General features: G+C 41.0%; 1 protein-coding gene across 1 annotated transcript in view; it reads left to right on the top strand.

Moving 5' to 3' along the window:
• Positions 1 to 23,671, top strand: part of TAF4B (TATA-box binding protein associated factor 4b) — a gene marked incomplete at both ends in the record, with an annotated part of 73,411 nt that extends 49,740 nt beyond the window's left edge. The window contains 2 exons of the mRNA XM_082014994.1: positions 11,361 to 11,480; positions 23,504 to 23,671. Of these exons, the coding sequence (XP_081871120.1) occupies positions 11,361 to 11,480; positions 23,504 to 23,671 (288 nt within the window). The remainder of the gene's footprint in view (positions 1 to 11,360; positions 11,481 to 23,503) is intronic.
• Positions 23,672 to 23,978: the final 307 nt, after the last annotated feature.

Raw genomic sequence — 23,978 nt, 5'->3', positions numbered from 1 at the left:
TTGTTTGGATTAATGTAGGAGCCCAGGCAAAACAAATGGAAATCCACTAAAATAGTATTAGAATCAATGCTCTGGATTTGCACCACAGTAGAAGAAATTTGTAAAATAAGAGGAGCAGAAGGAACTTGCTTTACTATCTGTCTTTTAATTCATTCTTTCTCCTTATAACTCTTTCTGCTTACAATCTGCAAGTACAGCATTGCCCTAAAGCCCTTCCCAGTTTGCCTCTAGTGCCACCAGGATCAACAATCAGTGGGTGATGCTAATTTGTCTTGTTTTGTAGGTGGCTTTACCTCTGCATCATCTGGTTGTTTCTAGAGGTTCTTTCTTTTAATAAAACACCACAAAGTGATTCACTTTACGCAGCTTCTTTTCTCTTTTCCTCTGAACAATGATGTGTAGGATCTTAAAAAAATATTCCGTCATTTTGGATATTTAGAACAGAAAGAAGTTAGGTGTGTATTTTTGGGTATTTTTTAAGATTGGTTGGTATTGTTATTGAGACCTTTTTAAAAAAGTGCTATATAGGTGTACAAAAAAGGAGCCAACAGAGCGGAGAAGGCATCCAAGTTTAGTGCTTGGTGTTCTACTGGGTGCTTGAGTTCACCTCTTTCAGTGCATCTTATCTTGTGCCAGACTAACACAGCCTTTGTGGCACTTGTCCTGCATATTTCTCCATGCTGTGCTGCTCCCAGGGTGACAGTCTCCAACTGTTTCACCAAAAAAAGAGGCAGCAGATGTGCTTTTTGGGACAACACAGATCTTTGTGTTGGTATGGCCTTGCCCTCTGTCCTGCTGCTTTGTTCTCTGGAGAATGAGGTAGCCAGAACTTCCCAGGCTTCAAGTGCCACACAGGAAACCAGTCTTCTGTGCCAGGGGTGCTTTGTTCTCTGTGAGATTGTCTCAAGCTTGAGTGGAAATGAGCCCAAATGCAGCTGGTCAGTTTTGGCACTTTATTGACAGTTTGGAGATGAATGGTGAGCACACATTTGTATTAAAAAGTGCAAACACGAGTAGAACTGGAATAAGAGCAAAATAAAAATCAACAAATATTCCAAGGCTGAAACTGGTAATGCAGAAACAGTGTACACTGGGATGAAAGCCCGAAAAAGCTCACCATTGCCTGTCTTGTGGTGGTGTGAGTGTAGCCTGCTCCTAAGAAATCCCACTTGGGAATTTAGGTACCTCTGTCAGCTGGAGCCATATCCTTTCCAGGCCACTCTGAGTATCCACTGGAAAGCCTGCTCTGATCCTCTTAAAGTTCTTTAAGAATGAATATGTGCCTTGCTTCCTCAAAGCTGTCTTTTATGTGTTGATGGTGACCCCCTGGGAGAAGGGAGAGGTTGTGGGGTAATGGCACTGGAGCATGCTCTAAAGCAATGTTTCCCAAAATGCAGAGCATACATCCTAACAATGAATACTTATAAATCCAGGATGTGCTGTCATCCAGCAGCTGGAGGCAATGTCTTAACATTGCTGGAAGTACATCCAGAGACTCGGCAGTGGATTCTTTTTTCCAAAAGGCTATACATAATTGCTGCGACCTTTTCATCCCTTTTTGCATGACCTATTGCCTTAAACTTCCCCTGTGCTAAGTCATTTACTTTGCTATATTTTTAGTTTATGTAGCTTGCTCTGAATTAAGTCTTTATAACTTCCCCCTTTCACCTGTTTCAGGAGATTTTAATACCTACAGAAAGTGCCTCATTGCTTCTGAGACAGCTGCAAGGCTTGCCCCAAGCTGCTCCTTTGTGCACTCAAGAAGTTTGTCTTTGCTCACCTCATGGGCCAGCTCTTTGTGCAGCAGTGTTCCTGAAGTCTGGGTAAATTACCCCTGCTTTTCATTCAGCCTTATCTGCCACTTCAAGCTGAGAGGATACAGTCTCCGTATTGTCCCTGATGCTTGCACTTTTAAACCGTAACTTTTTTTAGGCGCTTTCTGCTATTTCCTGTTCTACTTTCAACTATACTTCCAGTTACAAAGAAAATATTCAGTTGATGCAATTCTTGTAGCTCTATTTATAGTTTATCTCTGGCTTCATCCCTTTTCTGAAATGAGCTTACTTAAATTGAGTAGGTGTAGGATACTGTTAAATGTGCAAGCATGCCATATGAAGAGTGCATTCCAGAAGACCTGTAAAAATGTCAGTATTAAACAGTGTGTACTGTAAACTTAAATATAAACCCTGGTCTTTTGTACTTCTGTGTATCATCTTCAAAAGTGAGTGGGCTTGTAATATGGCTTCGGGAAGCTTGAGGCTGAGGCTGGACAAACCTTTCAGATTGTATATGTGCAAGATTGCTGCTTGGGGTTGAGCAGGTGAACAGGCATCATACTGATAGCATCTCTGCTTATTCCATAGTAGCTACCTTCATCTCCGCTCTTACTGCGTGGCACCTTGCAGCATCTATTGGTGGATAAAGATGAGCAGCCGCATCTTGAACCAGGGGAAGGAGCATGTGGAGCAAGCACCTGATGGGCAGCAGACTTGCCTGCCCCATTCCTTGCTCTTCCAGCAGCTTTGTTCACTTATGACTGCACAGGTCTTCCCGGTCCCTTCTTCCTGCCTGCTTGATGCACTTGTGCGTTTTACTGTTACAATTTTGACACAGATGTCACAAAACAGCAGCAGATGAGATGCTGAGAAGATCCAATACCTTTAATATCAACTGATTGGGAGGAAAATAGAAAACACTATTTTTTTTGTAGAGACAAAAGAAACCCTATCAAAAACATCAAACAAAAAGTCTGCATGATTCCAGTGAGTTCCTGGGTGTTATATAGTAATGACTGAAATTTAGTTGTTTGGTAGTACCTTTTTGCAAAACTAAGCTTTCTTTTTTTCTATTTCATGTGTCCATCCTAACTCTTTCCCTTATTTCTTCTCACGTTCTCAAGATAACAAGTAACTGTAACCTGATTCTTTGTCTGCTGCTCTCCCTACCGTCTCCAACCCACGTTTTCCAGCTGTTTGTTTCCTTTTTTCCCCACGCCTCTTGTGCTGCTCTGTATTTATTCTTCTGGACCGAATGGTTCAAATTCTTTAAGACCACTCTTGCAGCAGGGGGGAAGGAGACTCCCTAGTTGACTGTAACCTCTCAAATAAGCAAACAAGATGCTGCGAGCAAAGTAAGATGTCATCGCGATCAATTGGCTTTTTATGAGCCTTCAGTGACATCCTGAGAGCTACTGCTTAATTATCTGATTTATATTATCTTTACCATTTTGTAGTGTTTCTTACCTGCTTCTGCATGTTTTGTGGGGAAAAAAGCATGATTATTTAACAGACAAAAATTTTTTGTTATCTGCAGCATAACTCTACAAATAGCAAAGGGCTTTCATCAGAGGTTCGTTGTGTTACAAATCTTGCAGAAAGTCAAGGATGGAAATTCTGTAATGTGTTAGATTATTGAGCAAACTAAAAAGTGAACCAAATTCTTGTTTATGTGGCATTCATCTTGGTGTTTTGAAGGAGTGTAAGAAAAAAGCAGCTGAGATACTGTGTCAGATACCCGAAAACCAGCTGGCTGCAAGATGATAGCAACCATATTTATCTCATGAAAAACAAAAGTCCTCCCGCCCCCCAACTCCATTAAGCCTGTTCTTGGATTTTCAAATAGCCTTTTTTAAGTTTCTCTGAGAGACTATAATGAACATGTAATGACCAGAAAGTTCGGCTTTGGATTAGAAACTTGCTATAATAGAAGAAATTTTAGGGCTAAAACTGTGACAAAAAGATGATAATGGAGAGCCAGAGAGTTCTGTGCCAAGAAGGAGTGTTGGGTGGACTGGACGATGAGATGGAGAAATCTGCAGGTGGAAGAGGTCTCAAACTTAGAGAAACACCTCAGGAGTGAGTGAATGAATACACAGTGTTACATCAGCTGAAAATCATTCAAAATGTGCATTTGGAAGAGCTGTGATTGGTTTTGAAGTAATGTCTTGCAAGGGCTGGATACTGTCCTGCTGTGATAATGCAGGTCTGACAGTCATTGAACCATCTTCTCCTGTGCGATAGCTTCTAAAACAAAAACTACAGAATATATTGCTTTGGTGTGGTGTGCTGTAGCCTTTTCTTGGCCTTACAACAAAAGTAGCTGAGACAGTGTCTGAAAACACACATAAAGAGAGCTCGATTCTGGATGCTAGGCAGCCAGGAACTTCCCTGGGCCTCCAAGTAAGGCAAGCATATGGGACTGCGCACGGGAAAGCATGCACCAGGTGTTCTAGAATACACAGAAATGCATCAATAATTGTTAAACAAAACAAAAAAGAAATCCATACCTGGGAAATTCGTAACAAGAATGGGCAAAATAAGGGGTCAGGAAGTCACTGCACCCTGGACTTTTTTCTTAAATTCTTTTGGGGAGTTAATTATCTATATATTAGGGAATGTCGAATATCAATTGAAGGAATTTTTTTTTTTCCTATGAGTAGATTACTTCATGGCTATCCTGGAAACATTTTATGTTGTTCTCCAAAACCTCTTATTGCACCCTTTAGTTCTAGACAGACAAGGTGCCTGGTCTTGGTGGACACAGCCATGGTAGGACCTGTTTCTGCCAGTGAAGCATGTATGTGGAATATTAACCTGAAAGAAATCTACAGTATTACATACAGCCCTATTTATAAGTTAGGGCTGGATATCAAACCAGTGCATGCTATTCTGCCTGTCTGCTGTTAAATCTAAATTACAATATAGGGAAAAGTCAGTGGAAACTAATTGTATGGCTAATTAAAACAGTTTGAAAGGAAGCAATTGCACGAAGAGAAATTGCGTTATAGGCAAGAGGAGAGGATGGTAAATGTTTAAATATGCAGCCTTCAAATGTCAGTTTTCCTCAGAGAATGTCCCCCATATGAGAAGTCTGCTATTCAGCCACATTCAACCTGTAGGGCAGAAAACTTTGTATAGGAAAGGTAGAGGCTGGAGGCAGTAATGCTCATTGAGCTTTATGACAACCAGTGTGAGAGGCTTGGGACTGAAAACATATTTTTAAGGTTTATTTTTCATTTTTGTCACAAGTTCCTTAAAATGCTTAAAGGGAATGCGAAAAAATTTGAGTTCTTTTTTTCCAAAGACAATGAAGGGAGAAGTGACTGGGAGCAGTAGAAAAATTTCAAAGCACTAAATGGAGGACAATGAAACCCAGTGAAACTTTGAAAAAAATGGTCGGAAGAAAGAATGGGTAGAAAAAAGAGGGAAAAGTCAGTTCAGTGGGATAAGTGGCCCCACTTAAAAGGTACCTCAATATTTAGTTCTTTAAGAATGTACAGTAAAGGGCAATAGTAAGGACCCATGTAGGTGTTCAGGTTCCTTTTTCACTGATGCTAATATAGAAAAAAGTAAATGTTGATATTTGGTCACAGTTGCTTAGACTTAATTTGAATTTTAATATTCATTAATTTCTTGTTTACCTTCTTTATTGTGGAAGTTGAAAGAATCGGACTTCTACCTCTTTTGTATGCCTATATTCCTTGCTTTTTTGCCCCCACAAGTCTTGTACAAATTCTTGTTCATTTACTTTAGTGCTTTTATTACTCCTGATGTACTTATTGCTGGATAGCACACATAACCCTTAGGCATACATTAACTTGTCTTCAGCCTTCCCTGGTTTCCTTTCCTGCCAGTTCTTCTGTTAAGTTAAATATTTATTTAATCTGTCCCATACTCTATGAGCCTACAATGTCATATGTAGAGATGTCCCCACTTTTTTTATATTAAATGCAGTATCTTGCACATATACTTTTTAGTCTTTCCCATATAATTATAACCAAGTCTGAATTGTGATGTTTGGCTTCCCTATCTGTCTTACCAGCATTTCTTCTGAGATAATTTGCATCCATACGGCTGCATTTATTTGTTATTGCATTGCCAAGACTATTTTTTTTTTTTCCTAAACATAACTTCCTGGCACATAAATCTGAGAAGTAGAGAAAATAAATCTTTCTTCATTTATTTCCTAGTACTTTGCATATTGAAGCTCTTGCAGAAGTGGGCAGTGGTATGAATTTCTTGAGACGCATGTCATCTGCCAGCATCATGCTGGACAAGTGCCACCTGTTTGGCTTTTCTTTAACCTCAGCCCTATTACTGCTCAGTGAGCCCTAGCTAATACAGATGCTTAATTTCTCCTCTCTACCTTTAGAAAAACCTTCCCTGGTAAAACTATTCTTGAGGATCTAGAGAATAAAAATTTCCATGTGCTTTGTCTTCTATGAAAGCTTATACAAAATACGTGAATCCTGTTCTGCTCTGGGTAGTTTGTGACCGGACATGAGAGTTTACTCCTTTTCCAAGGTGAACACTTACTCAGCTAGGTAGCTCTCCTTTTCTGTCCCTTTGATAATACAGCCACCTGCTGCTGTACATACCATGGATTAGCTGGTGTGAATTAGTTGACTTTATTTGTAGTAGCATATACTTTTTCTTTTCTTTGATTGTGTTTAAGGGATTCGTCCTGTTTAGGGAAATGGTGTTTAGGGAAAATCTTGTGAGACTGGCATAACCTGTTGAGTTCTGATAATGTGAACAACTACATATCATGTACTTTGAAACTGAAAGAGTTTAAAACCAACTTGCAGTATTGCTTAAAAAAAAAGTCTCGGCATGTCATAGCTGAAGTACTTCTTGTCTTCTTATGCAACTTGAAATTTAATTTTTAATATTAAAATGCCACAAAAATGTCATTGGTATAGTAGTAAAAATATATTTTGCGTATTTTCTGACATGTGGAGTGTGAGGCATAAGTGAGATAGAATTTCTGTAAGCAGGAAAAGAAATATTTCTCCCAGTAGAGGATTGAGTGAGGAACGGAGAGGTCAATTTTAAAGCCTTTCATTTTGTGTGATTACAGCCATGCTGCAAATGCCATTTCACTATAAGGGAGGACTTTAAAACATACCTTACTCCTTGATTTGTGCTGCAGGTCAGATTAACTAAAATGCTTATTGTGTCACCCTAGAGATTCCTGCTTGCTGCAAGACCAGACTTTAAACCCTATTTTTATTATTAAAAAGACCAGCAGCAACAAAGACTATTTTACAAGTTCTGAGACGTTTTCATAGCAATTTGATCTTTATACACAGGTTTTTAGAACTCTTTGTACTGAGATTCTTAGCATATGTAAAAATTGGGATGGAGGGAGAAAGAGCATGAACATTCATTTGGCTCTTGCCTGGAGACTGTCCCCTCTCAATGCCCTTCTTGAGGAATGAATTTTGAACAGGATGTGTTGTACTACTGTGTTGTGGTGGAACAGCAGCATCTTTCAGCAGATGGAGGTCAGGTTGAGGGGAAACTTGCTGGTTTGTGGGGCCGATATATGGCACAGGTTCCCCCAGTTCCTCTTGAATTGCCATTATACACTTCCATCTTCAAGGGAAAAAAACTACCTGTTTTCAAGATACAAACCTGGGTATGGCAGTTCCTATTTCTACCCTGTTTTAGTCAGAGACACCAATATTAATAAAAATGGCCCCTAGAAGGGAAACAATACCAGATGCAGTTTCTCTGTTATATTTTAATAAAGTGTATATACTACTTTTTACTGTCTTTCACATGCTGCAGTGATCTTTCTGCCCTAACTTGTGTGCTGCAAAACTGTCTGTTAAAGAACGGTTTGACTCAACATAGTTGCCTCTTGCTCTTTCCTAATCTTGTTTAGGAAAATCCGGCAGTAGTTAGCCAGTATCCTCAGGTATCCCTTGATGTTATCTGCCTGTCTTCTCCTTATCCTGTACTTTTAACTGCTCACACAATGTTTGGACATTTAATCTCACACTTTTTAACGGAATAAAACTTGATGAAAGATCATTTTGCTGGCTTCAGCAGGGTAATTTGGATGTCTGCCCATATCGCTTAATGGGGATCTGTTGAGTCCATTATGGAGATTGAGTGTTTAAATTCATTTGTCTTAATTATGTTCTCAGAAAAATCCCTGAGATGTCTAGAATACAACAAGACTATGATGTCTTGTTTTTTTTCTTTTGCTCTGAAACCCTGGTGAGATTCTGCCTGATTTTAAAAATCCTTTGACTGGTTACGAGGTGGAAAATATATTGAGAATAGTAGATGCTGGTAATGACATGTGTTTCTGTCATTGTCTTGGGAATTGTGTGGTCAATGATGCATCAATTCTGTTTGTAGAAAGTGCATCTTTTTTATGCTGTCCACCAAGCGTCACCCCATCCATTGTAGTGGTGCGTTTTCTGCCAGCACTGCCCTCCCACAGCAGTGCTCGCTCCTGCGGGGCATCTGTGTCGACAGCATGCTTTGTCAGCTTGAATCGTGTGGGGTCAATGAGTGATGGTGCCCAGGCGCTACCCAATCCTCAGCCAGAGCAGCATCTTGGGACCCCACTGAAAGGCACTCAACACACCCAGTTCCCTCTACCCTGTGCTGATGCCAACCCAAAGCCCCCTCAGTATTTAATTCACAGCTCTGCCTCTTGTCCTTGGTCTTTACTGTGGTTGCCCATCAACATCAGCTGTAAAAAGGAGAGGGGGTCTTATTTCAATGCTGCTTCAAGCCAATGACCAAATATTCAGCAGCCACCCATTTTTGACATGTCTAATTCAGTGAAGCTGGTTTGTATGTGTTTTGTAGAGTTGAGGGAGAAGGGGGGATGTGTTTTCTAATGACTTCCAGGGATGGAAGCACAAGCTTAGGCTAATAAAAGGCTTTTGTTTTGTTTGTTTTTTGTTTACATTTAATGGTTTTAGAAGTCCTTTTCATTTTAAGGGTAATGATTCTTAAAGGTAAAGCAAATCATCTTTCCCCTTCTGGTTTTCTTTGCCACTGGAGCCTTTTGGAATTTAATCTGCCCCCAGAGGGATGCCATGTGCATGGCATATTGCAGTGTCTCTTCTCGTTGCAAGTAGACTGTGGTGCACATGCGACCACCGTGATGACTGAACCGCATTGCTAGCGAGAAGGTGTACTTCTACAGGAGTGCTCTGTAGCTGCCTGTAAGTGGGGGTGGCCCCAGGTGTTGGAGGCCTGGGCAGCTGGGGCTAGAAGTCAGCATGTGCCTCCACCAAAGAATCTCAGTGTTTAATTGCTTCTGATTAATCTAGGGAGCGGTAAAGATGTCACATAAAAATAGTTTCTAAGCCTCGTGTTTCACAGAGTTTGTGAAGCTTCAGGTTAATTTTTCAAATTCAGTCTTATTTCTCCCCATCCCTGATTGGTTGCAATGTGTTCCTGAATATAAATATAGACATTTAAGACTGAGATTAGAGGAAGTTTATCTTAAACATTTTATGCAAGTAGGCCAGCTGCAGGTAACCCCAGACAATTGCAGAACACTAATAGTTTTCAAGTTTAAGGGACATAAAACCATGTAGTCTCTAAAATATTCTTGAAAGCAATACTGTATACTTTGAAAAAACAAACAAAACCCCATTCAGAACTGAATGAATTCTGATAAATAAGGTTGTAAGTGTTTATACTGCACACAAACACAAGAATAGTGTGTGGTAAGTGAATGATGGTATCTAGCATTGAAGAAGTACTACTGCATTTCTGTAAGCAAAAGCCTACATAGTGTGATCAAAGCTGACTTGCAAATAGTGTTGTTCCCATAACTGAAGCATTTGTTTCATCTTCAAACAAAAACAACCCCAAAAACAATCAACTGCTCTCAATATATGTATGTCCAAGTCTTGCATTCCCTGATTTCTGCTGAAAAATCTTGAGCATGTGTATAGTTTGAGTCTTTAGAGGGCAGGATGTCCTTTTAGGAATCTTGCCCTGAAATACCATTTTTCTTTAAATAGCCTAGTTGCTGCAATACTTGATGTGAAGCTGCCAGCATCACTAAAGTAAGAAAGAGTCTACCTATCTGAAGTAAAATAAGACTTGCAAAAAAACCCACTCAAAACCCACCCAACCAAACAGCCCTCCTCCCCAAAACGTTCCCCCCAAACCCCACAGTATTACTTTATTGTGGATTCTTCTTTATTTAAGTAGTAGCAAGTGGGGGAGTAATGCTGTGTAGGTGGTACAAGCTCAGTTCTTACCAGCTGAATTTCTCCAAGTGGGATATCAAAGAGCTGAAAAGCAAGAAAAACATAGTGTATTGAAAGCTTAGTAAGCAAAATATCTGTACTGACTGGATGAGGAATTACAATTAATTATTTTTTTTTTATGATTGCGGGGAGTGATGGGGAGGGGGAGGAAGGGAGGAGAATTAGATGCTTTGCCACCATGATACAGCTGTACTTTCTTTAAAGATATGCACACAAACACATGCAAAGAGTTCCCATCCAAAGAATTTTGTAGGTGCTGGGAGTGGGGAGAGCACAAGCTAAGGAGCTGTTTTAGTTGCATGTCAGATCATATAAGGGTTAATATCAAACCTAGAGGTTTGTGTTTAAGGACAAACTCAACCTACGTAAATAGAAAAAATTCCTTCTCTGCAGAGAGAGCAAGCGCTCGCCTCCAACCATACTTCAAGTCGGACAGCTGGTGGATATGAAAGCAGTGTGGTTGTGTTAGCAAGGTGGCCAATCCAAGCTAGTCAGTCTATTAGCAGACTTGACTGGGCTGAGCTCCAGAGCAGCTGGTATCTATAGTTATCGAATAAAATAAAGTAGTATGTTCCTTGAAATGCAGAGATAAAACTATTTTTTAATCCTCTTAACTGTGGATTTCTCTCCCATCCCAAGTTTATCTAACACAGGTAGAGGTTGTTTCTGAGGATATCTTAGTGTTGAAGAGTTTTTGGAGGTAAGTGAAAATAAATATATGTAGTCTATTTCTAACTTGCTTCAGATATGCCTGAAAATTCAAATACGTACTGGGAAAAGAAAGAACATCAGTGAACTGACAGCATCCTATTCAGTTGGGTAATAAGTTGTTTCAGAATGGCAATATTGAATGCTGGGCTCAGGTAATACAGTGTGAAGAAACTGAGTGTCTTGCTTGTGCAGTCATGAATTGAAATTTTGAATTAAGAATATGCCAATTCACAGAACTCTGCAACTTCAACTTTTAGTGCTAATCCAGCCTCATAAACCACTTCTGATCAATATTTTCTCTTAATTGGATATGGCAAAGCTTATGAGCTGAGGAACCAGCAGCAAGTCTCCTGTTAAGGCTGTGTTGATACCACAATGTGGTCTCCATAAAAAGTGTTACTTATACAGCACTTTCTATAGAGCCAGTAGCATTTCAAGGTTCTAAGCATGACTGAGTATTGGAATTTGTCAAGTGTCCAGAAAGACAGGAGAAGATGCTGTGAAATACATTGTTTCAGTAGGGACTGCAAAGCTGTCTGAAGCTCCCATAAAAAGAACCGAGACCTTTAGGATACTGTGTATCATAATTAATGTGGGTGTTTTCTCTCTAATTTAGATGCAGCAATTGGAGTTAGCACAAATGCAACAAAGAGAAGCAAACCTCACAGCTTTGGCAGCCATTGGACCAAGGAAGAAGAGACCGTTGGATTCATCAAATGTTGGATCTGGGCTGGAGGTATGGAGATGGCTTGCAATGACTTGCATGGTGGTGGTGTATCTTCATATTGAATGATTTTTATCCTTCCCTATAGGAAGAAGTTAGAATTCGCTTACATGAAATGGCTGGTTACATACTGTAAGAAAACTAGTCCATGTGTTAAATACTTGAAAGGATTGTTTCTGATAAATTTGATGGGGATGTTTAATTGTGTTATAGGAAGAACTGTGGATAAGAGCACTGTGTGTAAAGGATTGAATGAAATGGTGGCTCAGAGAAACTTCCGTCTCCAGTGGAGGGTGATGAAGCTGTGGTGGTCTTCCGCAGCAGCTAGTTGTCATGGCCCCTCAATTGAAGTCACGGTGGCTGTTTTAGATGGCTTTTGAAACGGCTCTTGCTTTGACATGTGACTATGGACCTTTTTCCATGCACAATGTATAGGGACTCTTTTCAAATATACTGTGAGCTCGTGTTGGCTAGATCCCCTCCAAAAAGCAATAAATAAGTAAATAAAGCTAGATCAATCAGCTCCTGTAATAAGCCGGATCACCTCTTCTGACTCATGCTGCATTTTAAAAGTGCTTATAACAAATCTTGGTCTGAACAAATCTCTTAATGTTGTGCTGGAGATGAACTGTTTCTGGGACCTGGGAAGCTTACAGGGCTGCAGAAGTTCTTTGCAAGGAGACTGACAGCCTACTTCTGTCAGAGATCATCATCTTGGCTGGAGATGGGAGAAATTTGTTGCATGCTGTTATTCGAGTGTTGTTGCTGGTTTGGCCCCTCTTTCTCATGAAGCCTCGATGTTGCTTAGGCAAACAGCTGGTTGGCGTCTGACCCAAGCACAGTGGAAGGTAACTCTTGGGTGGAGGAAGTGGTGGTAAATGTGTCCTTTCTGATAAGCCTTAAGTCTTTTTAATTTTTGTGGCCTAGGAAGCTTAAAGGGATGCTAGGATTGAAAATACTCCAGTGTTTTTGCATGCTGGAGTCTGGGAGGACCTTGTATTAAGCTCAACTATTTGCAATGTAACTGAGACAGTCTGTCCTGTAGGTTTTCCCTCAGCCTACATAGTGGCAAGAGGCCTCTCTAGGGAGAAGAGGTAGACTTGTTTCCCTGATTTTGTTCTGACGTGAAGACACAATTAGCTCCTTGAATGCTCCCTGCTTACCACAAGTAAAGGAATCTGTACCTAAACAAGCTGCAGAAAGCAACATTCCCAGCTTTTGAGCAGCTACTTTTCACTACTTTGAAGTTTTTTAATGCACTTTCACATGAAGCTGAAGGTATAGGGTTTTTTTTGTAATACTACTGGAAAAACTTGAAAAAAATGAGTCTAGCACAAGAACAGTTTTCCTCATCCTTTTCTCCTCTTCCCCCAAGCTTCTATCGAGTAACTATTCCAGTTCTTCATAGTGGTTTTCTGTAATTATTGCCAGATTTGTTTCTGAATATTTAACAAGTCTGCCTGTTAGGTGATTTTCAGTTATTTCTCATCGTCTGCGGTGTCTATTTTAATAAAAGCTTCATGAGGTTGTGCCAAAGTGAGACAGATAACAATGTTCCTGTTGTAAGGTGGTGATCCATTATTTACATTGCCATTTTAAAAAAGCATGGATATAATGTGCCTAAAACTGACCATAAACCTTAATAGCATTTCATTGTTGCAAATTTACCTGCTGTATTTTAAGAACCTTCTCATACAGGTTCCCTTACTAGGCTGAGTTGTAAGGGCAGGAGGCGAAAGTAATTCTGCTAGTGAAACTACTTTTGTTTCTCGCATGCAATCTTGCATTCCAATGCCTAGTACTTAGTTTTCATGCTACCAAAAAGCAATTCTCTTTTTTCTTTTTTTGTGAAATTATGCAGGATAGCAAACTTGAGAAAGATGTTTAGACTTAGACGTTTAAGCGTCCCAATATATTTGAGCAGGATTTCTAAAAGGCTTAAGACTTCTCATGTAGAATAAAGAATGGTTTTGACAAACACTCTCTAGTTCAAGAAGCAGAACATTTGTAATACATTCATGATAACATGGCAAAACATCCTGAGCAGTAAACAACATTCCATTCTTCAGAGATGAAAGGAGGTCTTTGAAACTGAAAGCAAGTACAATATGGCCTTAGGCTGCTACACATTTGGGCATCTTTAAAATCATCTTTTTGGGCAACCTGTCTGAGAATAATTTAAACAGGCAGGATGTACTTTCTCATTTCAAATTGCAAATACAGACAGCTTTACTCTCAAGTAATCTTAAATGTCAGACCTTTCTGACTATGCAATGGCAAGGAGTAAATCTGTGCATAATACTCCTGTGACCATGTTTTTTAAAAGCCTGATGTCTTGGCAGACAGGTATGATGGAAGAAGTTATTCCTGAATATAAATGATCCGTTGTCAGCATTGAATGAAGTCACTGATGCTAACTGCATTTGTTTTTTTAACTAAGACTTCAAGTTTCCTTGGATAATGTTCTCTTTGCAATGTTCAGATCTCTTCTGTCTGTGTTGGAGCAAAGTTAACTCTGTTCAGCTTCTATTTATCTTTGCCTACTGCAAGAATTAAAGGAAAGGAATTGTTTCAAACCGTTATTGATGTAGACTGAAGCCCTAAGGTATTTGGGGAGACAGGGAAGAAATAATCAGTTACAGCATGTATTAAAAAAGTGAAACTCTAAGCGAATTTGTTACCTACTTGCCTTTCTTTATTCATTAAAAAAATGTAATGGGTACTGGAAGAGTGCAGCTCAGCAGACCGGGTTGGTATGGATCCGCTACCTTCTGTTGCGGTAAGTGTGAAGGGGTAAAAACAGCATTATGTTAGCATCCCATGTTTCCTTTCTCCACAAATGAGTATCTGTTGTTAGTTTGGGATGTTCTTCAGCCCTAGATATCTGCTACCTTTGTACTCTGCCACCTGGTTTTGCACCTCTTCTGCAAAGTCCTTGTCCAGGGGTGGTTGAATGCCTGATTCCAGCACATTCATCCTATCTTGTTCTCTGAAATTCTGCTTTCTTTACTTGGCCTTTTAAGGAGACCTATTATGGATTATTTTAATCTGGGAACTAGAACAACATGTGGTGACATGAGCACGTGCTTTATAGCTAGAAGGCTGCTTTCCAGCAGGCACATCACTTTATAGTGTGGCAGGTAGGCTGAAAAGAAAGGCTGTTGCCCAGAGGAGTGTCTGTCAGCTAATTTGGACCTGAAGGGTAAACTATATCTTGCCATGATTATTGCTTATGTATTCCTAAACTTGAAATAGCAGTAGGGGCAAATCCATGAAGATCGTGAAATGTAAAAATAAGGCTAATGCTCTAGGCCTAATTAAAAAACAAAACAGAAAAAAAGGCATCAGTATAATGGGAATTCTTTTTCCCCTTCTGGTTGGAAACGCTTGCTGGGGTAGTTTTGCATGTTCTCTTCACTACAACTTAACATTTGAATGGTATTGTTCAAAAAGAGTAATTTCGGAAAACACTGGTAAGAAAATCCCTCTATTGTGAAAATGTGTTAATTGGTGCTACTTGTATTCCAGAGGTGGTAATATTTTCATCTCTCATTCTGGTCTCTCTGGACACTTTTGGATACAATGAGGGGGAGAGGCCTTTGGATTTGGTTCAGATGTGGTTTTGGGTTTGTGTATTTGTTACCCACCTCTTCTCCTCCCCCAGTTTGGGGGCATGTGGTGAACAGTAATGAATTAAAGGGTGGGAAGAATTGAAAAAATAACTCATCTTGAAAAGGGACAACACTTTTAAAACAAATCAGAAAAAAGTAAACTTGAAGCCACAGACTTGTTTTCCCGATTCTGTGTTCTGTTTCGTAGTTTTTATTGGTTGGTAACATGCCCCATAATGTTTTCAATGCTGAGAAATAGGCAAGGATTATTTTGGATTAAGTTTTACTGCTTTTCTGATGACAAAGCTATTTTGGAAACAGCTTTGTCTCATTCTCACTCTAACTGGAGTCTTAGAAGTTTGAAAACCCTTGCAGATATTTAAAGTTTTTGTCTGTGAAGAAACAAGCTGCAGTTCTGAGTCCTTAAACTTTCTTTTCTTCTATCTAAAGGTGTCCTGGGTCCAAGGTCATCTTCAGTCTTGAACTGAGAGCAGTATATTTGTGCGGTATCATGCAGTAGGGAGGAAAAAAAGGTCTACCTACATCTTTGAAAGTAGTTAGGAGAATAACTGTTACTCTCATGGTCAGCTTCTGAAGACTGTAGTTGGACCATTCTCCTTTTTCATACAGGAAAACTTACTTGTATGCCTGCAATTCTATGTAATGGAGGGGTGGGGGGGAGTGCTTGTTTCTCATCCCTTTTCTGGCTCAATGATAATGCATTAACTACTTGGAAGTGATGCAGTCTGTCTTGCCCCAAAGTGCTGTTAGTGGCGTGTCTTTTACTTGCCACCTTCCAGGTTGGTCATGTTGACTGACTTAGGTAAATCTTGTGTCTTTTCTTTTTGCTTGATCAAAAATTTTTCCTGGGCAAAGGAAACTTCCTCCTTCCAGATACTACATGTAGCTGTTCTGTCCACCGCCAAGACTGGCTGCTCTGTTAGTAAGTGCAGGTCTTGCCTTGCCACCTGTAGTCTGGCCCTGCTGCGGAAATAGGCTACTGCAAGTATAATTTGATATTATATATATTTGTATTACTTTATATGGATGCTGTGGAGCTGCTACAGAAGTAAATGATGCAGCTGATATCATGGGGTCAGTGCAGAGCCATTCAAGTACTTTCTGAGAAATCCCTAGCTCTGGCCAACATGCATAAAATAATGTGATACTTGCAGGGTGATGCCCATCGTCTATGTCGTGGTTTAGACCCAGCTAGCAACTAAGCCTCACGCAGCTCCTCGCTCACTCCCCCACGGTGGGATGGGGGAGAGAATTGGAAGAGTAAAAGTGAGGAAACTCATGGTTTGAGATAAAGAGTTTAAGAGATACAGAGATGAAAAGTTTAATAGGTAAAGCAAAAGCCACGCACACAAGCAGAACAAAACAAGGAATCCATTCACCACTCCCCATGGGCAGGCAGGTGTTCAGCCATCTCCAGGGAAGCAGGGCTCCATCATGTGTAATGGTTTCTTGGGAAGACAGACGCCATACTCTGGATGTCCCTCCAGCCCTTCCTTCTTCATCCCAGTTTTATATACTGAGCATGACATCATATGGTATGGAATATCTCTTTGGCCAGCCTGGGTCAGCTGTCCTGGCTGTGTCCTCTCCCAGCTTCCCATGTACCACCAGCCTTCTTGCTGGCAGGCCATCACGAGAAGCTGGACTGTCCTTGACTGCTCAGCAACAACTCAAAACATCAGCACGTTATCAACACTTTCTCATCCCAAATCCGAAACACAGCCTCACACTACCTCCTATGAAGAAAATTAACTCTAGCCCAGCTGAAACCAGGACAGTCTAATACAGCAGTCCACAAATAAGCTTGTATTTTCCCTCTGGCAAGAAGTTTGGCAAGAATAAATGGGAGAAATGTCTTTTTTACCACACTGGTCATTGTGCCGTTTTTAGTATTGTGGGAGGAGAAAACAAGCTTCTTGTCTTCTCTTTTAGGGCAATGTCTCTGCTGCATCTGATCATTGTTAGCAGAACTTAAACTTACCCTTCTTGCTTTACAGCTTAGGGTGCTGGTATGCATGTTGATCAAATGTATTCTGTATGCGATGCATCTTTAAGCTTTGCAAATGCTCTTTAGGCTGACCTGGGAAGAACTAAGCTTTTAAGTAACAAATCACTTTCCACAGAACAAAAGAAAACTCTAACTCTTCCAGATGTTTGGGGAAGAGAGATGTGTTGGCTTTTCCACTGTGTGGCAATCAAATCACTGTCAGTTTTTTGGCATTTGCAGGAGGGATGTGTGGTAGTTAAGGGATATCTGGCTTTACAGTCTTTCAAGTGGTAGCTGTAGAAGTTACTGCCGCCTTTCTGGCCATAAGCTCTTCTGATGAGAGGACACGCTAGCATAATTCATCAACTTCAGTATTGATGTTCAGGATGTGACTGTGTCTAAATGTGAATTAAATGCAGAAGTTGGCTCTGTAGCAGATGATAGGTTTGCTGCTCCCTGTATATCCATGGGGCACAGAAAGGCTGCTGGCTGGTGCTTGGCATTGGTACGTGATAGTCTGCTAAAGTATTTTCTTAAAAGCTACAGAAAATGAACTTAAAAGCAATTGCTTTAAATTGGACCTATACTACTTGCATGTAAGTAGTTGTTCAGAGTCAGGCTACAAAATCTATTTCTACACTTCAGGGGTTTCCCTCTTTTTCTGTGTGTGCCTCTGTCACTACCACCACTTCCCCCAGCCCATTTTGAGATTTAGGTCTGAAGTGATAGAGGAGGGTTTTTCTTTTTTCTACTTTGCATACGCTTAACGTATGCAGACTCAGTTTCTGGTTCTTATTCAGGCTGTCAGGACAATTGAATACTCTACAGGGTGGTCATACATTTTGGGGAAGAGGGGAGCTAAAAGTGTTACTGCAATTATAAAACATACATGGCTTCAGCATCTTACTTAGCTGCTGCAAGACCTAAGCACAGCCCTGTCAGCTGTGAAGAGGGTTTCAATTTCAGCTCTGAATTTCCTGGCGGCTGTCAGTCTGGGCCATACACTTGATGTGAATTTTTCCCATGTAAATAGGCAAAAATATTCTCCACTGCCATTCACACACTTCAGAAATACAGTTCACTGACCCATATTGTGCCTTCTCTGTGCTAGAGATGAACTTAATTCTTCTTATGTGTGAAAGATATCTGCAATTTAAATGACTAATTGCATTGTAGCTTTAGGCTGAACATATTGGTAATGCGCAAACGTTGATGACATGTGAAGGGTCAAGAGATTTATAATTTAGTTGACAATACATTGCTTAAAATGATGTGGCAAAGAGCCAGAAAATTTCAGCTTAATAATTGTCTATTAACTAACATGACATATTTGTATAGTATTCATTACCTCCAGGTACAGATTAAGCATCTGATGTAGCCATACGAAGTGACATGCGTACATGAATCTTGGGCATAATAGTGAATAAACTGACATTACATTCGCAGTAATTTGTTTCAATATGTAAAACATGTTGTTGCCTACATTTGAAAGGACTTGTAGGAATGTTGCAATGAAATCTGAGTAAAAATGCATAGTTGAATAGTATTCTCTATTATATGGATCTGACAGCTTTGTGAGGCTTCTTTGTAGGTTGCAGATAGCATCATAAATATACATGTTTGTTTTCAGCTGCAGGAGAAGCAGCCAGGAAATAGAGATCTAAGCCTTTCAGGCATTGGCTTGATCTACCCTAATGGTCTATAAGGTTTAAAAAAAGTCCCCAGAACGCCAACCACCTAACACAACGAACTTTATTTTAAAAAAAGAATTATATAAATATTGAGTAATGTAGTATTTTAGTATTCTGAATGTGGGAGTATTTCTGTCAGACTGAGGCTTGTTAGAGTAGACAGCATCAGTATGCTGACTTGTCACCAAAGTAATACCAGCTTCTTTCGCTTTGTTTTCTCTGGCCTGCATCAGGCACTTACTTTTACAAGCAAAACTCACAATTCTGGCAGGATCTCTTCCTTACCCCTTGCTGCTGGTTGAGACCTAGGAAAGTGAGAACTCCGCAGGACGTTAATGGCTCTTTACCCTTTTTTCTTCCTGTGTGACAGGAGCACGTTCTGTGTTTTACAGCTGGGAAGCTAATGCAAGGGGTATGCTAGATACCACAGACCTCAGTGTGACTGCAGGTGACAGAGCTGGGGGCTGAACCCGGATGCTTTTGTTCCGATTTGCTAGATGCTCTTCCCACCTTCCAACACCGTCTCTGCTGCACGCAACTGTCATTATTCAGTGTTTGGAGGTGTCACTGAAAAATGTCTCGTGACTACTTTCTTCTGCTGGTGGTATTTTTGTAATGCGCAGCAGAGATGCAATGACAGTTTGCTCTCTTGAGATCTTGGCTCTGGGACTGGGATGTGTTTATGCCACACCATAAACTCATAGGAGAACTCTTGGCTTGACTTTTTCACATTTGACTGAATGCTTTGTTCCGGTAAAGTGCCCACCTCTAAAGAGTTTAAAATCCTGAATATGATTGGTGTGAAGCCATTGAATTTGAGAAGAGAGCATGTACTCTGCCAGGAACAGCTCACTGAGCCTGAACTGGACTTGGTGGCAAGGAAGGTGTCGTCTGAGCCCTCTCTTAGTATCTTACGAGCTTAGTATCCGGGCCTGTAGAAGAGCTCTGAGCAACTTTGATGTTCTTGTCAGTACCTACGATGCAGACGTGTAGGTCGCATATTCCAAATACCTTGGAGACTGGGAATAAGGTGATGATGGTAGCTCAGGTAAAGGAAGAGCCTTGTCATGAGCCGCGGCTCTGTATCAACTTCGCTCTTGCCTTTTCAGAGAGTTAGTATTTAATTCTCGGTCCAGCCACTGGAGAGAGCTCTAAAGATCTTAAAGATGAGTCTCAGGAGCAGCCTCGCAAACAAGACTAGCCTCACAAGAGGCATGGGACTAGTGCAGGAGCCCTGCAATGTCTTCTACTGCCAAGATCAGAGAGAGCAACTGATCTCTGTCAGGTGTCTACAAAAAGGCTCTGAGGATCAAGAAAGGGTGACAGCATGTTGCTTTGGCAAAGCAGGTGATTTGACTTGACTCTGAGGATAGGCCAAAAGCAGGACTGCTGCCATGGTGGCCTCACAGGGCTGTTTTTAAGCCAACTAGTGGACTGGGTATTGCAAAGAGTGGTTTCCAGTGGTACAGAGCCCTGCTGCCTGGCTTACGGACAGGGTCTGTCAGCTGTGCTGAAGCTGTTGCCGCTGGCTGTAGTGTGGCTGTTGATACCCGGGTCGGCTGGTAGTATCTGTGCTGGTACTTACCCCTCCCGGGCTGCATGTCTGTGTCATTTTGCTTTCAGAAGGAAAGCGGGGTGCTAGGGGTTCAGTGAAAGGGACTTCAGGATACGGTTGACTACTTCTAGCCTCCCCTGTGGAAAAGAGGAGTGTTCCCAATTTAAAAATAAATATAAATAAAGGGGGGGAAAAGGAAAGACAAAAAGAATTTGCTACTTAAGGCACTAATAACTAGATATTGCAGAAGTGGGGTGCAGGCTGGTTGCAGCACCCTTTGATTAGAATTTGTTCTACGGGGATGTGTTTTACATTCATTTATCTTTGTACTTGTCTGTGACCTGGTTGAAAAGCAGCACTTTTAATTTCCCCTTAGAAGAGGCTCGCAAAGCAGTTTTAGGGTAGGCTAAAGACTTTTGCAGTGAAGAGTCCCCCAAAATAAAAAGGCATAAGCAGTTGCTGCCCAACTGAGGGGAACGTAATAGAGATGTCTGGGAGCAACGGGTGGGCTGTGGTGTTTTAAGTACTTAATCTGAGTATTTAAGGTCTCAAAAGCAGCATGGGGGAGCCTCTGTGCAGGAAGGGGTATATGAGATGTAAAGGAGACGGCTGCTGACTGTTGCCTAGGGCCAGACAAGATCGACCTGCTGCCCAACAGGAGTGTGCTCAAGAGGAGGCTCTGAGAACTGAGCAGCAGAGGACACTCCCATAAAAGGTGCCTTCTGCCAGCTGGGGAGCTCAGAGTTGGGCACTTCTTAAATAAGATCTTGGACATTAACAGTCGCCTGTGGTGGTTCATTTTGATGCACAGATGGCATCTTAACTTCCAGTGTTTTTACTTCTGGTTCCCTAAATGTTTTATTGCAAAAAGACAGGTAGTAAGTACATCACCCTCCACTGTTTTGGTCCAAAGTCCAAAACCAAACCATGAAAGACCAGTGCTTCAATGCAGCTGTAGGGGACAGTAGCTAAAAGGAGTTGGTGCTCATCCCTGTATAAACTTAATTCAGAGTGAGTTCCCCAACTCGGTCCCAGTCTGGACTGCAATGACCTAGGCTGTCGGTTGGCTTCTTCAGTTTTAAACTATCATGCACTTTGAGAAAAGGACCTTTTCTTTTAACTTGGATGTGGTAGCAGCTGTTAGTTTAGATATGTTCAGTAACTAGTCAAAGGGCCTCTGGCCCCTGAAATGCTGTGCTCAGTAGCTCTGGTGTGATACTACGTGAAACTTAGAAGTACGAACTGGCTGTCTTAGCAAACAGGAGTCGCAGGATAAGCTTTGGCTTCAGATGTGATACTACAGCATAACATTGCTTTACACCTCTGCACTGGGCATGATGGGTAAGAATTCAAGAATATATAAATCCATAACTCTTGTCTCAAACGCAGGCAGCTTGGTGCTTCTGCCCTATTGTAGCACCTTGCAGCTCCAACAGCTTCCAAAGCAGGCTCGGGGATTTGTGCTGTCTGCCCCCTTTTTGTAAGGGAGTGAGCAGGATTGAGGTGGCTTTGTTTGGTGTCTTTTTTAAAGGTGAGACTTCTAGTCTAATGACTGTTTAGAGAGAAAATACTTTCACCTCCATAGAAGTTCTTTGAATTATAAAGGACATTGCTGTTGGGTTACTGAAAACCCTTGGGGTTTGTTTCATTTATAACATTGCCTCAGGCCTTCTGCTGCATCCTGTTGGATTGACCTCCTTTTCAATCCGTGCTGGCAGCCGCATTGCAGAGCTATCTTTTCCCTGGATCCTTCAGGGTTGTCATATGACAAACTTGAACTGTGACCCTTTTGTGTCTTACCAGGACAGCAGTGCCCTCTCTGTGTGATGTGGCCAGCAGTCTTCCCCACGCACGCATTTGTTCCAAGCCATTTAACAAACTGAAAGTTTCAAATGATGGCATTTCATAGTGTTTAATAGTATCGACTGTAAAGCAAATGAAATGGTGCTGAATACCCTGCATGCTGCTAGTAAGAAATACAGCTTCCATTTCTTCAATATGCCCTGGGTTTTCTGTGGTTAGTGCGTGCTCTCTGGTGAATCTCTTTATTTTAAAAATAAATTTCAATGCTTCCCCCTGTAACAACAGTAGCATTCACTGCTATAGATAGTCCAGCACTGGTATTTGTTTCTAATATATGGGGTTTTTTAACTGGATTTCTCTAAGCAAAGTGGGCAAAGTCATTTGGCTGAAGTCTTACAGAGAGTGTTAGAGTAAGAATTGATATAGTTAACACGGCATCCAAGCAACACCATTTCCAAGTGGTGTTGATGCTGGCAGGCATTGCCTTGCTGAAGTTACAGAGACTGAGCACTCATATTTGTACAAATTGCATTCATTACCAAGAACCCTCCAGTAGTGATAAGAGACTGGCTGTGTAGCATAGATTGGCTCCAAGATAAGTAGCCAGTCTATTGTGCAGCTCATGGTAATCTTCCTCCTCCCCACCCCTAATAATAAATCTTGGGGCATTTTGGAATGCGCGGGGGTTGCTCATTCCAGTAGCCTGAATGTATAACTACTAAACATCATCATCTCCTACCAGTTGTGCTTTCATAACCACGCAAGGCAGCCAACTGAGATGGATAAGCTCAGATACAGTGTTCTGAACACGCAGATGCTTCGACTGTGTGTATTTGTTGCTCCCTTAAAGGACAAATCACAGGTGATGGCCAGGGTAAGAGTTTCTCCCGGCCGTGTTTCAAGGCTAAAGCACACTCACAGTGATGGTTCTCTTAAGAAGAGATGTGAACATCTGGAGCTTGAGGGCTTGCAAGTTGGAGTGATAGCTGTGCACAACCTGGGGCTCTGCATAGGACCTGTGGTAGTACCTTCTTCATAGTTAGCTTGTCCTTTCTCAATGCAAGTGTCTATGTAATATGACTTCAGTGAAACGGCAGTTATTTATCTTGCCATAATAATACAGTTTTAAAGAAAAATAGAATTTTCTGGTTGCTTTGACTGAAATAAACCATCAACTGGCAAGTGCTTCCTTTGTCTTTTAAAGTATCTAATGTGCAAGTACTTCTGGATTGCTGGTTTTCAACATGTAAAACTGAACGTCAGCAGGTTATTTTTATGCAAGTAGGCAGTATAATCCAACCAGTTTGGTTAAAAACTTGTGTTTACATGCAATTCTAATGTTTTTTCTTTCTCCCTCCCTCATTTAGGGTTTGAATGGCAATGGAATTGCTCCTGGCTCATCGGGTTTTAGCCTTACAAAACAGCTGCTCTGTCCAAGAATAACCCGCATCTGTCTCAGGGACTTGATATTCTGCATGGAACAAGAGAGGGAGATGAAGCATTCTCTAACCTTGTACCATGCTCTTCTGAAGTGATTTGAATTTTACATTTCAACTTGCTGTCTACTGCCAAAGAAAACACTGAAGCATTGTTGCACTGTCTTGAAATTCCAATTTCGGGAAATGATCCGTTGTAAGGATAACTCTTGTTTACAGATAAACATTTTTATTAAATACCTAACTTAGCACCTGTAGGGTTTTTAATAATATTTGGCTTAAACCAGTCTGTAAACCAGTGAAAACACTGAGCTGCACACACAAGCACCTGACTTCTTGCTTGCATTTCACTGTCTTGCAGGCTCTGAGGGCTTGATACGTGTCCCTAGTTTATGTATGTCACTTG

Source organism: Phaethon aethereus, assembly GCF_964289735.1.
Source record: "Phaethon aethereus genome assembly, chromosome: 2".
In the NCBI taxonomy this organism is placed as follows: Eukaryota; Metazoa; Chordata; class Aves; order Phaethontiformes; family Phaethontidae; genus Phaethon; species Phaethon aethereus.
This window is presented reverse-complemented; position numbering and strand designations above follow the sequence as displayed.